This window comes from Abramis brama (assembly GCF_963993115.1).
Source record: "Abramis brama genome assembly, chromosome: 18".
NCBI classification, from domain to species: Eukaryota; Metazoa; Chordata; class Actinopteri; order Cypriniformes; family Leuciscidae; genus Abramis; species Abramis brama.
The window spans coordinates 23750936-23765392 of NC_139980.1; the positions used below are offsets into that span (position 1 = coordinate 23750936).

General features: G+C 40.0%; 1 protein-coding gene across 1 annotated transcript in view; it reads left to right on the forward strand.

Annotated features, from left to right (window-relative positions):
- The window catches only part of ak9 (adenylate kinase 9), a gene marked incomplete at its 5' end in the record, with an annotated part of 70652 nt that overhangs the window by 25674 nt on the left and 30521 nt on the right, over positions 1-14457 (forward strand). The window contains 13 exons of the mRNA XM_084090716.1: positions 4284-4414; positions 4495-4645; positions 4816-4933; positions 5279-5358; positions 5512-5559; positions 5697-5891; positions 6004-6131; positions 7236-7439; positions 7731-8036; positions 8115-8236; positions 9296-9515; positions 10691-10783; positions 10862-11089. Of these exons, the coding sequence (XP_083946842.1) occupies positions 4284-4414; positions 4495-4645; positions 4816-4933; positions 5279-5358; positions 5512-5559; positions 5697-5891; positions 6004-6131; positions 7236-7439; positions 7731-8036; positions 8115-8236; positions 9296-9515; positions 10691-10783; positions 10862-11089 (2024 nt within the window). The remainder of the gene's footprint in view (positions 1-4283; positions 4415-4494; positions 4646-4815; positions 4934-5278; positions 5359-5511; positions 5560-5696; positions 5892-6003; positions 6132-7235; positions 7440-7730; positions 8037-8114; positions 8237-9295; positions 9516-10690; positions 10784-10861; positions 11090-14457) is intronic.

The window sequence follows — 14457 nt, forward strand, 5'->3', positions numbered from 1 at the left end:
TGCGCCCGGCGCAAATCTAAAATGGGTTGGTCTGAAGTAGCTTCATTATTCATAGGTGTGGTTTGGGCGTATCGTGAAATAAACCAATCAGAGCGACATCTCACATTCCCTTTAAGAGCAGGCGCGCTTTGTTCTAAAGCGGATTCCTATTATAACGGCGGATTTGCCAGGCGCGCGCCAAGAGCGGTTCACAGCCAAGGAGAGCAACTCTCTCGTCAGGGACGTTGGGGATGGAGAAACCCACCCAAATTAACTTCGGTTAAAAAGGCGTATGATAATTTGGGTAAATGTGTAAGCTAGATGTATGCTTTTATAATAAATTGTCTATCTATCTATCTATCTATCTATCTATCTATCTATCGTAATAATATATGATTTGCAAAAATGAAAACTGCTGCTTCTGTGTAGATGAGAGAATCAAAGTGTATGCGCGTTGTGCACACGCTACATTGATTATGGCCAAGCATGCGCCCTTAAAATAGCATATGAATAACATGCGCAACCCGCCACTGACTTTAAACTATTTTTTCCTGGTTAGTGGCACAATTGTTTTCTAAACCTGCAAAATAGCATGAAGGAACGTTTGCGCCGGAACACGCCTCCTTTTTTGTGCTGAACCGCCCAGGGAGCGCAAGTTCATTCCCTAGTTTAGCGACGTGCTTTTGTGGAGGGAAAAGCGCGCTTTGCGCAGGTGCAAAATAGGAATGATACATGCGTCGGTGTACAAAGTCAATTGCGCTGGGTGCAAGATAGGGCCCATAAAGTTTGAAGCAAATCGGGTAAAACTAAGAGGGTGATTTCAAAGCATTTTGAAAGTGACACACTTCCTGCTGCCAGTTGGTGGCGCTATAACTTTGACTCACAATAGTCACATCCATGTGATCGGCCTCTGACAACGAACACACTGCTGAAGTTTCATCATGATCAGTCAATGTATGCAGAAGTTATAACACACTTCCTGTTTCTTTTTTATCGCCATAAATTCGTTTCGTCGCCACGGCCAAACCGTTCGAGATATCAAAAATCCGTCCGCAATTTAGCATCCTCAATGTCTTGACTTCATGCTGTCCGAGTTTGGTGGGGATCGGATGAATTCTGTAGGAGGAGTACATTAAATTCCACAGCATGCGTTTTTCAAACAACCCATAATAGCTCACTTCCTTTTGGGCGGAGCTAATAACATAGAGTGCAGAAGTTGTTCTGCCCGATGAGATCTATATGTGTACCGAGATTCATATTAATTCATGCAAGCATGTTTGATATATGGACCAAGTTTTCGGACCCTGTTCAAGGGGGCGCTGTTGAGCCCCCCTGCCACGCCCGGGTACCAGCTTCAGCCCGGCCCTGATGGCCGCGGGTTCTGACCTGTGTGCAAAATTTCAAGAGTTTTCGAGCACGTTAAGGGCCCCAAAAGCCCCTGAAACCTTGAAAAACAAAGATTAAATGGAATAGACAAATCCGCCCCTCCACACACACAGACACACAGAGAGAGAGAGAAAATTCTCCAGAAAATCCACATTCAAACCAAAATATCTGACTTCCTGTGGGTCTGAGGTAATGACTGTAAATTAGAAAGTTGTCCTGCTTGATGAGAACAATACACCTACCAAGTTTTGTGATTCTAGGAAAAACTAAGCCCCCATTTTTGACTAAAGGTGGCGCTACTGAGCCATTCCACCACGCCCGTTTCTGAAACTTTGCACGTCTACTGGATAATAAATGTGATGTGTCTGTCAAGTTTCATGCATTTTCAAGCATGTGAAGAGTCTCAAAAGCATCCGAAAAGAATCTTAAAGTTTGATGCGTTGCCACGGCAACAGTATCTAAGATATCAATAATCCTTCCACAGGTCTACATCTGCCGTGTGTTTACATTATACACATAAAATTTGAAGCAAATCGGGTAAAAATAAGAGAGTGACTTCAAAGCATTTTGAAAGTGACAAACTTCCTGCAGCCAGTTGGTGGCGCTATAACTTTGACTCACAATAGTCACATCCATGTGCTCGGCCTCTTACAACGAACACACTGCTGAAGTTTCATCAAGATCAGTTAACCCTTAAAGACCGATACAGCCGCCCGCGGCATAAAATAACTATCGTTCTAAAATGTTTAATAACTTTTGAGTCGCTAATCCAATCTGTATGCTTTAAAATACACCGTAAAGATGAGATTCTCATGTTATCACTGTTGTCTCTATTGGTCATTCAGTGGCTCCGTAGTGCCGGTGATTGCGTCATCAAAATCTGCAGCAGTGATTCGTCAAGGAAACACATGTGGTTTCTTTCTCTGAGCCAAACAGGAACGATTGTTGATGCTTAGTCCCACAACCATGCCCAGATTCGTCCAAACGGTCATCAGCTCAACCAATAAACATAGTGATTGGTGTTTTTAACAACCAATCTCGTTTCTTTATACATTTTAACAAATGTAATGCATTGAAAACTACGCATGAATACTAACGGATGCAAAGTTTTTGACCATAGCGCAAAACATGAAAGAGCATAAAACACGAAAGAGCACAAAACACGAAAGAGCATGAGTATGTCAAAAAAACAGCAGTACAAATCGGAGGATGTGTTAGAATTGATTTTTTTAAACGAGTCGTTGGATGATGACCTGGTGGTGGAACCTTCCGATTCAGAAAATTGTTTGAATCATTTGCACTGTTTATTTATCTATTTGTATTTAGTTTGTGAAGATTATTTGCACTATTTGTTTATTAGCACTCAGTATATTACCCTCAATGAACCATTTCTTCATTTGCACTGTTTATTTCTTTTTGTATTCAGTTTGTGAAGATTATTTGAACCATTTGTTCATTTACACTCTGTAGGCTATATTGTATTGTTAGTATTTACAGTATATTGCACAGTTGTCACTACTTGTTATATTGTTTGCATTTGTTGTTCATGTTCAAATTATAATATAATTTTTTGAAGAAAAATGTTTGCTTCAGTGTTCTGTTGTAATATAACAACTTTTCTATTTACTTTACTTCCTGAACTTATTTGGACACATCTACATTGTCAGTAAATGTAATACACCTGTTTTTACTCAAAAACGCCTAGAATAATATTATAATAAATGGCTATAACTTGCTGAGGGATTGTTACATGTAGACAAAATTTCATCTGGAAGTCTAAAACAACCAAGTCTAACTTTCTAAAGGAAAAAAACAAAACTTCAGGAAGTTCTGTTTGAGTTCACACTGAAAACACCACATTTTTTGCACCGTTTTTCTTAAAATCCTGTTAATTTCATAAATTCTCTGACAAAAGAAATGTAAAACTGTGACTTTAAATGAGCTAGATGGAAACTTTAGGCTCTCCTGTTTAAAATGATATATGGCACTTGATGCTTGCTGCTAGAATGGGTTAGAAAAACAAAGAAAAGTACAGGTGAGTCAGGCGCCCCAAAAATGTTGTAGGTCTTTAAGGGTTAATGTATGCAGAAGTTATAACACACTTCCTGTGTCTCATTATTCGCCATAAATTCGTTTCCTCACTACGGCCAAACCGTTCGAGATATCAAAAATCCGTTCGCAAGAATTCATCCTCAATGTCTTGACTTCATTCACACCGAGTTTGGTGGCGATCGGATGAATTCCCTAGGAGGAGTATTTCACATTCCATTGTATGCGTTTTCCAAACAACGTATAATAACCGACTTCCTGTTGGGCTTTTGTAAAACTTAGAGCACGAAAGTTGTTCGGCCCGATGAGATCTATATGTGTACTGAGTTTCATATTATTACATGCAAGCGTGTTTGATATATGGACCAAGATTTCGGACCCCATTCCAGGGGGTGCTGTCGAGCCCCCCTGCCACGCCCGGGTACCAGCTTCAGTCCGGCCCTGATGGCCGCGGGTTCTGACCTGTGTGCAAAGTTTCAAGATTTTTTGAGCATGTTAAGGGCCCCAAAAGTTGCAAAAAGGCAACAAAAAAAAATAATGAAGAAGAAGGAAAAAAAAAAAAAAAAATTTCCTTACGAAAACAATAGGGCCTTCGCCCTTTCAGGGCTTGGGCCCTAATAATCCTTACGAAAACAATAGGGCCTTCGCCCTTTCAGGGCTTGGGCCCTAATAATAAGAAAACTTAAGAAGAACAATAAGTGTGCTGCTTTCAGCAAGCACACTTAATAACAAAAGCAATAATAGCAAAACTATTGAAATAAAAAACTGAAAATATAAAAACAAAAGCCAATCCAAAATATGAATAAATACTTTAATAGTATATAAATAATACTAAAATAACACTGAATGTGTAATGTGTCATTTTACAGCAATAGAGGTGACAGAAGATCATCCAGATGTTCAAGCTCTTGTGGAGGAAGCTATGAAGGAAGCAGCAGAGTCTCCAGTCACAGCTTCACGGGAGCTTTATTTGGAGGCCCTGGAGAAGCACATCAGAGAGGTAACTGCTGTGCTGCCACCCTCAGCTCTCATACATAGAACAACATTATTTGTGTTTTAAGAGTGCCTGTGGCTTGTCAGATTGAGGCTGAAGATGTGGATGCTGAATATAAAAGAGGATGGATACTGGACAACATTCCCAGCAGTAGATCACAGCTGATCACCATTGAGGAACTACATGGTGCTATAACACCTGAAGTCCTATTCTGTCTGCAAGACAATGGTGGAGAGGGTGAGAGAAAGACATGTATTGGCATGTATACTAAATAACCAAACATTTTTTTGTAAATGGTAATTTTTTTGTCCTGATTTTGACATTAAATGATACAGCCTATGCTTGTTTAGGCCATGAAGTCCAATTGATTGTGATGGTCACTGGTCACTTGTTGTTGTTTATTGAAGGAAGGACTGTACTTACCAGGATGTATGAACAGAATAAAGAAGAGGTGGATCGAGCTGTGCTGGCTCGCCTAAAGAAAGATAGGAAACTGCATAAGACAAAAGACAATCATGAGACACTGTAAGTGCAGCTAATATAAGGGCCCAGTTTCAGAAAATATAAAGTGGGGATTCAAAGTTTGAAACCTCTGGAGAAAATGCTTCTATTTTGTTTTTAATTAAAAATTATATTATCAGCATACTTTGAATCTTACTGACCCTAAACTTTTGAACATTAGTGTACATGAAATTGAGAATTGAGACTCCCAAATGTCAGATGTTTGGATCTTGCATCTAAAACGATCTCAAAGCCTGTGGAGAAAAATCAAACACATTGTTGATTTTCATGGTTTCATGTTGGAAAGTGGTGGTTTACGTATTTCAAAATGGAGGTGTGATTCAATTCTTTTTTTTGTTGTTGCTGTAGGAAACCTACTGAAGCCTCAAAGAAAGATTCACAGCCTATTGACACCCAGCCAAAACTCGAGACATTGATTGAGGAGTCAGGTAGTACTCTTTCACATCATTGCATTGCTGTGCATTAACATAATGTTGAACTCTGCTCAACCTTACAGTATTGCCAGTAGTCTTAGGTCTTAAAGGTATGAATACTATATGTGTTAAAATATGTTTTGATAAATAATTGATATGTATTTACAGAGAGTTCTGATAAGTCTGATGATGAAGTCAAAAGTTTAAATGATGAAGGTTTGTAGTCTTATTATATATCTGAATATTTTTCCTTCAACTCTTACTTTTCCTTTACTTGAGTGTCAGTAATGGTTTATGACTTCTTCTGCAAGGTATATATTTTTTTGTATATCTGCATATGTCTGGGTGTACAGAGGTGGTACTTCCAACGGTGTGGGAAAATGGTTATCCTGACGGCCCAGAGATGGATGCCTTTAGTGTTCAGCTGAAGCAGTTTGTGGCAGATTGGGAAAGCATGGAGCACACCATCACCTGCAGCTATGTAATACTGGACATTACCAACAAAACACCTCAGGACATCCTCCAAGAGATGATTTACCATATGGAGAGTACGTGGAGTAGACTGTCTGTCTGTTTCATGCTCTCTAAATTAGCGGTCACACCCTCTCATTCACTATATCCTTTCTGTTCTGTCTTTCCCTCTCTAAATTTCTCTCTTAGAGCCATTTAAGTACACAGCTTGGAGGATATCTAGCGCAGACCTGAAGGAGGAGGAAGAGGCTATGAATGCGCTGGCACAGGTTGAGAAACAAGATGATGTTGATGAAGAGGAGGAACAAGAATCAGAGGTTACACATCAATAATCCAGCACTGAACACGAATGAAGCATGAAATCAAAACTGAACCCATTTACTTTCTTAATACACATTTCTGGTCTTATTGTAAATGTATCAAAAAAAATTGTATCATTGAATATCCTGTTACACTTACACAATATACATGTTACAGCAGTAAAATGGTTTGTGAATATCATTTCATTGATTACAGCATTAGGAGCTGTTCACACAGGACACGTTCTTGCATTCAAAAACAACTAGGTGCAGAATTGCTGAATAGAATGGAATAAAATAGAAAACAGGTGTCTCAAACATGAAACTCATGTTGCAAGACAAATTGCAGCAGTCAGAGACATCTATATAGAGCATATTTACTTCCGAAATGTCTTTAGCTGCTTCTCCACCGTTGACTTGGGCCAAACCTTTCTCGTTGCTTAACCATTCCATTCCGTGCCGATCCGGCCCAGCCGGTATGGATATGGTTTCATTTTCAACCGTGAGGCTGATGACAGAGCCCTTTGGAATGTAATACAAATGCATCAGTCATTGCTTTGGTAACTCATACAATTTCCAGACTGTATGAGATGTAAATAGCCAGCCAATCCTGAGCGGCGATGTCACTACACGGATTCTACCAGCACGGCTCATCACGGAATTCAGTTTGTACAGTTTGTAATTTTACTGTGTCAAACCAAGCTTAAGTGGAAATGTAACCGTTCCGTGTCATTCTTAGAACCATTCGGCCTGACGGTGGAAAAACGGCTTTTGTCCGCCGAATACCTTTTTAAAATATTTACTTTAAGTACCCCCTAATATATCAAGTTAATATTTCAATAATGTAACACATTTGCATGTTCATGGTTCTCTGATGTTGATTAATGGTTGCAAGACATGCATGTAAATAAATATTTACAATAATAATAATTATTATTTTATTTTAATTGTTTTTAAAATGAATGATTTCAATTTAATTAAATATTATCTAAACCCCAATTTGGGAAACCCTGACTTATAAAAAAAATAGAGCAGACCGATGTAAGAACACTTACTCTGTGTGAACAACCTGTTACTTATTCTTAGAATATCAAACCACTCTTTTGTTTATGATGGTCTCAGGAGGAAGTCAGCTTTAAGAGGCAGCTGGGAGACACCAAGCATTTTTGCCCAGTGGTGCTGAAGGAGAGGGGTACGCTACAACCTTGTCTGGACGAATATGCTGCCAAGTACAGAGACAGAGTCTATTATTTCTCCAGCACGGAGGCACAAGAAAAGTTCATGCAGAACCCTAAACTCTACATATCTAACACACAACCATTAAAGGTATTTTTTATGATTAAAAAAATAAAATAATAATAATAATTTGCACAATGGCTTTAATACACAGTCATTATAGTGATTTAGTCAACAGACCTTACTCAGGTGTCATATATATTTTTACAGGATAAATTCATCACATATATTTATATATCAGGATAAATTATAAAAACACACGTTGGAAAGTGACAACAAAACATCTTCTGCATCTGTGAAAACAAATAGAAAATGACAAATATGTACACTATGTGGCAAACAATGTACATATATCACAAAGCTCTGCTTGTATGCAACCAGCCACCTGCGCTGCGTGTCTTCATGCTTGGAGTGAGGGGCTCTGGAAAGACCACCCATGGGAAGTGGCTTGCAGAGCAGCTGGGAGTTTTCCACATCCAGTTCCGAGAGCGGCTACAGGAGCTGATCCAACGGAAGACCCAGAAACATGTGTCATATGCAGATGATTCTGAACCACCTGAGGAACCTCCAGAGGAGCTGCAGGGCCTGCTAGAGGCTCAGGCCCAGAGTCAGAGCGCTGAATCCCCTCCAGACCAGGAGGACAAGACCAGTCATGAGTATACTGCATCTGATAATCCTGACACAAATGTAAGGGGACTGTAAAGGCAAGACGTTTGAATTTTTGCTTGAATTTTGTTTGAATTTAATGCATTGGTGTGTTTGTAGGAAGAACCAGCATTGACTGATGATGAGGAGGCCATAAAGGCATACCTCCAGGATGGTGATCCTCTCCCTCTGGAGATACTGGAAATGGTTTTATTACAGTGGTGGGACCAGGAACCCTACAAGTAAATGTTCATTCACAAACACAAACTAATTCACACATGCTACCTCATAAAACAATCCAAAAAACAACAACAACACTTGCAGATATAGCTGAAACTTTAAATCATCAAACATTCCACCTCAAAATGTAAATTTGATCATTATTTATTCACCCTCACATCATTCCAAACCTGCACAAAAAAAGAGAGAAGAAAACCTCTTTCATACAATGGCAGTTAAGGTTTGACAGCTAGATAATGATAATGAACTCATTATCAGTTTGAGCGATACTCACACTTTTAAACGGATATCATTCTTTAATATCTGTATACATTTTAAATAACTTTTTAAAGTGTAGCTTAATTACACAGCCAAAAACAGATAAAATTAATTTGAGAGTTATTTTAATATTATTTATTTACTATTATAGTATTTATTAATATTTTGAATTCAATTTCATTTTTATATAATAATTTTCGGAATTTTATGTGCTTTTGTCAATTTTATTTCTTTTTGTAAATACTTTTTATATAGCTTAAATTTATTTTATATCAGTTTTGTTTTAGTAATTTTAGTACTTATTTCAGTTTGTTGTCTTAGTTTTTTTTTAATCTAATATTTATATTTTACTTTTAACAATAACACTGATTTGAGACCATTTAGATTACAAAACTTTGCATAAATATAATGGCACAAATAAAAATAATAGTAATATAATAATTTATTATTATAAATAATTATTATTAGTAGTAAAATAATCATAATTCATGTTTTTATTGGTATCATCATGTATTATTGTGTCAAAAATATACAAATAATAAAACATAATTAAAAATTGATTCTGAATTATTTTTTTTTTTTATTTTTATTATCAGATATCTGTATTGTATCGGTCATAAAAAGGCAGTAATAGTCAATCTCTAATATAAAAGCCAAGTAGTCCATATGACTTGCATGCTATTTTCCAAGGGAAAAATAAGCATATGTGTTTGAATGTAGGAGGGTGAATATATAGTGTATGAAAGACACAATTGTCTTTTCTTTTTCTTTTTTTGCTAAATATTCCTTAACTTTTCTCTCAGATCCACAGGGTTTATTTTGGAGGGATTTCCCCAAAGCGAAGAGGAGGTGTCCTTCATGGTGGAGCGTCACTTGTTTCCAGATGTGGTGGCAGTGATGTCGGTAGAGGTGTCTGAGGTGGTGCGGCGTCTCCTGCCTTCACGGCTCACGCGTTGGAGAGAGAGACAAAAGCGCAGGCAAGAACAAAAGCGGCTGGTCATTAAGCTGCGGAGTGAACTCAGGGTGAGTGTTTAAGCGAAAATTTCAGCACTGATAAAAGGATGTAAAAATCAAAATAAGCAAAATAAACACCTGGGCCCGGTTGCATAAAGCACCTTAAGTGTAATTTGCCCTTAAGTTCGCCCTTATGTTTCCCTTAAACCTAAGGGTGTTGCAGAAAAAAACCCTTAAGTGTTACTTAAGGGTTTCTTTAAGTAAAACGTCATAAACACTTAGAATTTCCCTTAAATGCTGTTTTTTCACTTAAGTAATCCCTTAAAAAGCATTAAGTGTTGCATAAAACCCCTTAACGGTCATTTCCCTAAGTATAATTTAAGGTTTGGAAATCGTAACCTTAAGAGTAACGCGGACAAAAATAAGACGACATGGCTGAATTTATGGAACCAGCTGAAGATCATTATGTGCCAAGAAGAATTTTTAGGGATAGAGAGAACCCTTTGGACCATCTTAGCAATGAAAAATTGTTGCAAGAATACCGATTTGATCGACGCGCAATATTTGACATCGTCACACATCGCATACCTTGACCATGTCACACATCGCAACCACTCTTTAACTGCGGTGTTACAACTGCTTATGGCACTGCGTTTTTTTGCAACTGGGAGTTTTCAGACGGTAGTGGGATATGTTTTCCACGTGTATAAATCGGCTACCATTCAATAAATGTACAATTAGTGTGTATCGGATCTTCAGGTGATATTCTCAATTCATTCAGTTAACGGACACTCTGAGGTAAAGTGACTGCAGACTTAGCAACGATTATATTTAATTGTACAGTACAGTCATAACATAACGTACATACATTATCTTAATTCCATTATGTCCTTAAACATAACAATATTGCTGTCCATAAACTGAGAAAGTGTGCGTCTGGTGTGCGATACCTCGAGTTGTCCTAGACGCGACGCGGCATGTTAGTGTTTTGCGTATCTATGGCAACAACAGACTTTTATAACGTGAATCCAGGATCGCTGTCGTGAAACACTTAAATGTTTCCCTTACCTAAGAGAACCGTTTAAGAGATTATATGCAACACCCTTAAGTTATTCTCTTAGGTAAGGGGAAATCGCCCCTTAAGTATCATACTTAAGGGAAAAACTTAAGGTGCTTTATGCAACCGGGCACTGGCATTTACCGTAAAGTAAAATAAATATGCATTGGTCTGTGTCAAACTGCAGGAGCGGGCCATCACCCAGAGAAGAGCTGAGCTTATGGCTGAACGTGAAACCAAAAAACCAAGCCCACTCACTCTGAAGCCCCTCAAAGAACAGGTCATTGATCGCTGTCGTTGTGTCTTGCATTGGTGAGTGACTGACAGATTCTGACTGGACATTCTGTTGCTTAATCAGGAGGATGAGGCTGAGGATGACGAAGAGGTGCAAGAAGAAGCAGAGGTGATGGACAAAGAAAAGCAGGAATTGGAGGAAATGGAGGCCATATTGCTGGAGGAGTTTCCTCCTGTGGAGGAAGAGGAGGAGGCAGAGGATGAAGAAACAGAAACTACTGCAGAAGAGAGGCTGGAGACGGAGATCAGTCAGAGGTTTGAGAGGGATGAAAACAACCTCACCAGTATGACAGTAAGGAGAAGCTGAAAGCTTGCAATTTAAGTCCTACGGAAATGTAACTCTTGCTTAACATTATAATTTAATTAGGGCCCGAGCACCGATGGTGAGAGGACCCTATTGTTTTTGCTCTGTTTATTAGGGCCCAAGCCCTGAAAGGGCGAAGGCCCTATTGTTTTCGGTAGGATTATTGTTTATTAGGGCCCAAGCCCTGAAAGGGCGAAGGCCCTATTGTTTTCGTTAGGATTATTAGGGCCCAAGCCCTGAAAGGGCGAAGGCCCTATTGTTTTCGTAAGGATTATTAGGGCCCAAGCCCTGAAAGGGCGAAGGCCCTATTGTTTTCGTAAGGATTATTAGGGCCCAAGCCCTGAAAGGGCGAAGGCCCTATTGTTTCCGTAAGGATTTTTTTTTTATTATTATTATTATTATTATTTTTTTTTTCACCTTTTTGCCACTTTTGGGGCCCTTAACATACTCAAAAACTCTTGAAATTTTGCACACACGTCAGAACCTGCGGCCATCAGGGCCGGACTGAAGCTGGTACCCGGGCGTGGCAGGGGGGCTCGACAGCGCCCCCTGGAATGGTGTCCGAAAACTTGGTCCATAAATCAAACACGCTTGCATGTAATAATATGAAACTCAGTACACATATAGATCTCATCGGGCCGAACAACTTTCGTGCTCTAAGTTTTACAAAAGCCCAACAGGAAGTCGGTTATTATACGTTGTTTGGAAAACGCATACAATGGAATGTGAAATACTCCTTCTAGGAAATTTATCCGATCGCCACCAAACTCGGTGTGAATGAAGTCAAGACATTGAGGATGAATTCTTGCGAACAGATTTTTGATATCTCGAACGGTTTGGCCGTGGCGAGGAAACGAATTTATGGCGAATAATGGGACACAGGAAGTGTGTTATAACTTCTGCATACATTATCTGATCTTGCTGAAACTTCAGCAGTGTGTTCGTTGTAAGAGGCCGATCACATGGATTTGTCTATTCCATTTAATCTTTGTTCTTCAAGGTTTCAGGGGCTTTTGGGGCACTTAACGTGCTCAAAAACTCTTGAAACTTTCCACACAGGTCAGAACCCACGGTCATCAGGGCCGGGCTGAAGCTGGTACCCGGGCGTGGCAGGGGGGCTCAACAGCGCCCCCTTGGACACGGTATAAAAACTTGGTCCATATATCAAATACGCTTGCATGAATTAATATGAAACTCGGTACACATATAGATCTCATCGGGCCGAACAACTTCCGCACTCTAAGTTATTAGCTCCGCCCAACAGGAAGTCGGCTATTATGGGTTGTTTGAAAAACGCATGCTGTGGAATTTGATGTACTCATCCTAGAGAATTCATCCAATCGCCTCCAAACTCGGTCAGCATTAAGTCAAGACATTGAGGATGATAAATTCCGGACGGATTTTTGATATATCGAACGGTTTGGCCGTGGCGAGGAAACAATGGCGAGAAAAGAGAAACACGAAGTAATATAACTTCTGCATACGTTAACTGATCTTGATGAAACTTCAGCAGTGTGTTCGTGGTAAGAGGCCGATCAGATGGATGTAACTATTGGGAGTCAAAGTTATAGCGCCACCACCTGGCATATATATATATATATATATATATATATAAATATAGCTGCGAGCAGCGATGGAGGGCCCAAGCCGGTGATACCGCCACCCCGGTGGCTTTAGTGTAACTAAAGGCACCAGGGTGGCGGTGCCACCGGCTTGGGCCCGCAATCGCTGCTCGCAGCTATATTTAGGGCCCAAGCCCTGAAAGGGCGAAGGCCCTATTGTTTTCGGTAGGATTATTATTATTAGGGCCCAAGCCCTGAAAGGGCGCAGAGCCCTATTGTTTTCGGTAGGATTATTTGTTATTAGGGCCCAAGCCCTGAAAGGGCGAAGGCCCTATTGTTTTCGGTAGGATTATTTGTTATTATTATTTTTTCCTACTTCTCGGGCACTTTTGGGGCCCTTAACGTGCTCGAAAACTCTTGAAACTTTGCACACAAGTCAGAACCCGCGGCCATCAGGGCCGGGCTGAAGCTGGTACCCGGGCGTGGCAGGGGGGCTCGACAGCGCCCCCTTGAACGGGGTCCGAAATCTTGGTCCATATATCAAACACGCTTGCATGCATTTATATGAAACTCGGTACACATATAGATCTCATCGGGCCGAACAACTTCCGCACTCTAAGTTATTAGCTCCGCCCAACAGGAAGTCAACTATTATGGGTTGTTTGAAAAACGCATCCTCTGGAATTTGAAATACTCCTCCTAGAAAATTCGTCCAATCGCAACCAAACTCGGGCAGCATGAAGACAAGACATTGAGGATGCTAAATTGCAGACAGATTTTTGATATCTCAAACGGTTTGGCCGCGGGGAGGAAACGAATTTATGGCGAATAATGGGACACAGGAAGTGTGTTATAACTTCTGCATACATTAACTTATCTTGATGAAACTTCAGCAGTGTGTTCGTTGTAAGAGGCCGATCACATGGATGTGACTATTGTGAGTCAAAGTTATAGCGCCACCAACTGGCAGCAGGAAGTGTGTCACTTTCAAAATGCTTTGAAATCACCCTCTTATATTTACCCGATTTGCTTCAAACTTTGTGTGTATAATGTAGACACACGGCAGATTTAGACCTGAGAAAGGATTATTGATATCTTAGATACTGTTGCCGTGGCAACGCATCAAACTTTAATATTTTTTTCAGATGCTTTTGAGACTCTTAGCATGCTTGAAATTGGATGAAACTCGACAGACACATCACACTTATTAGCCAGTAGACATATGAAAAGTCTCAGAAACGGGCGTGGCAGGGGGGCTCAACAGCGCCCCCTTGAACGGGGTCTGAAAACTTGGTCCATATATCAAACACGCTTGCATGAATTAATATGAAACTCGGAACACATATAGATCCCATCGGGCCGAACAACCTTCCCTCAGTCAAGTTTTACGCCAGCCCAACAGGAAGTCGGCTATTATGGGTTGTTTGGAAAACGCTTGCTGTGGAATGTGAAATACTCCTCCTACAGAATTCATCCACTCGCCTCCAAACTCGGTCAGCATGAAGTCAAGACATTGAGGATTCTAAATTGACCCTTCGCATGGAGCTTGATTGACAGGCGATCTAACCAATCATAATCCACCATCCGCCATTTTGTCCGACAAAGCAGTCAGGAGAGATAGCAGATTAACATGGGAGAATCTGAACTTGAAAAACGGAGTGTACTGACGCCTTTCCGCGGTTAAAACAACATTCCTTCTTATGTTCATTCATGTTTATTTGATGCTATAAATTAACTAGAAGGAAGAGATGATTGGTTCACGAGCAGCTTTAACTGATGCTCTACAGCGATCTG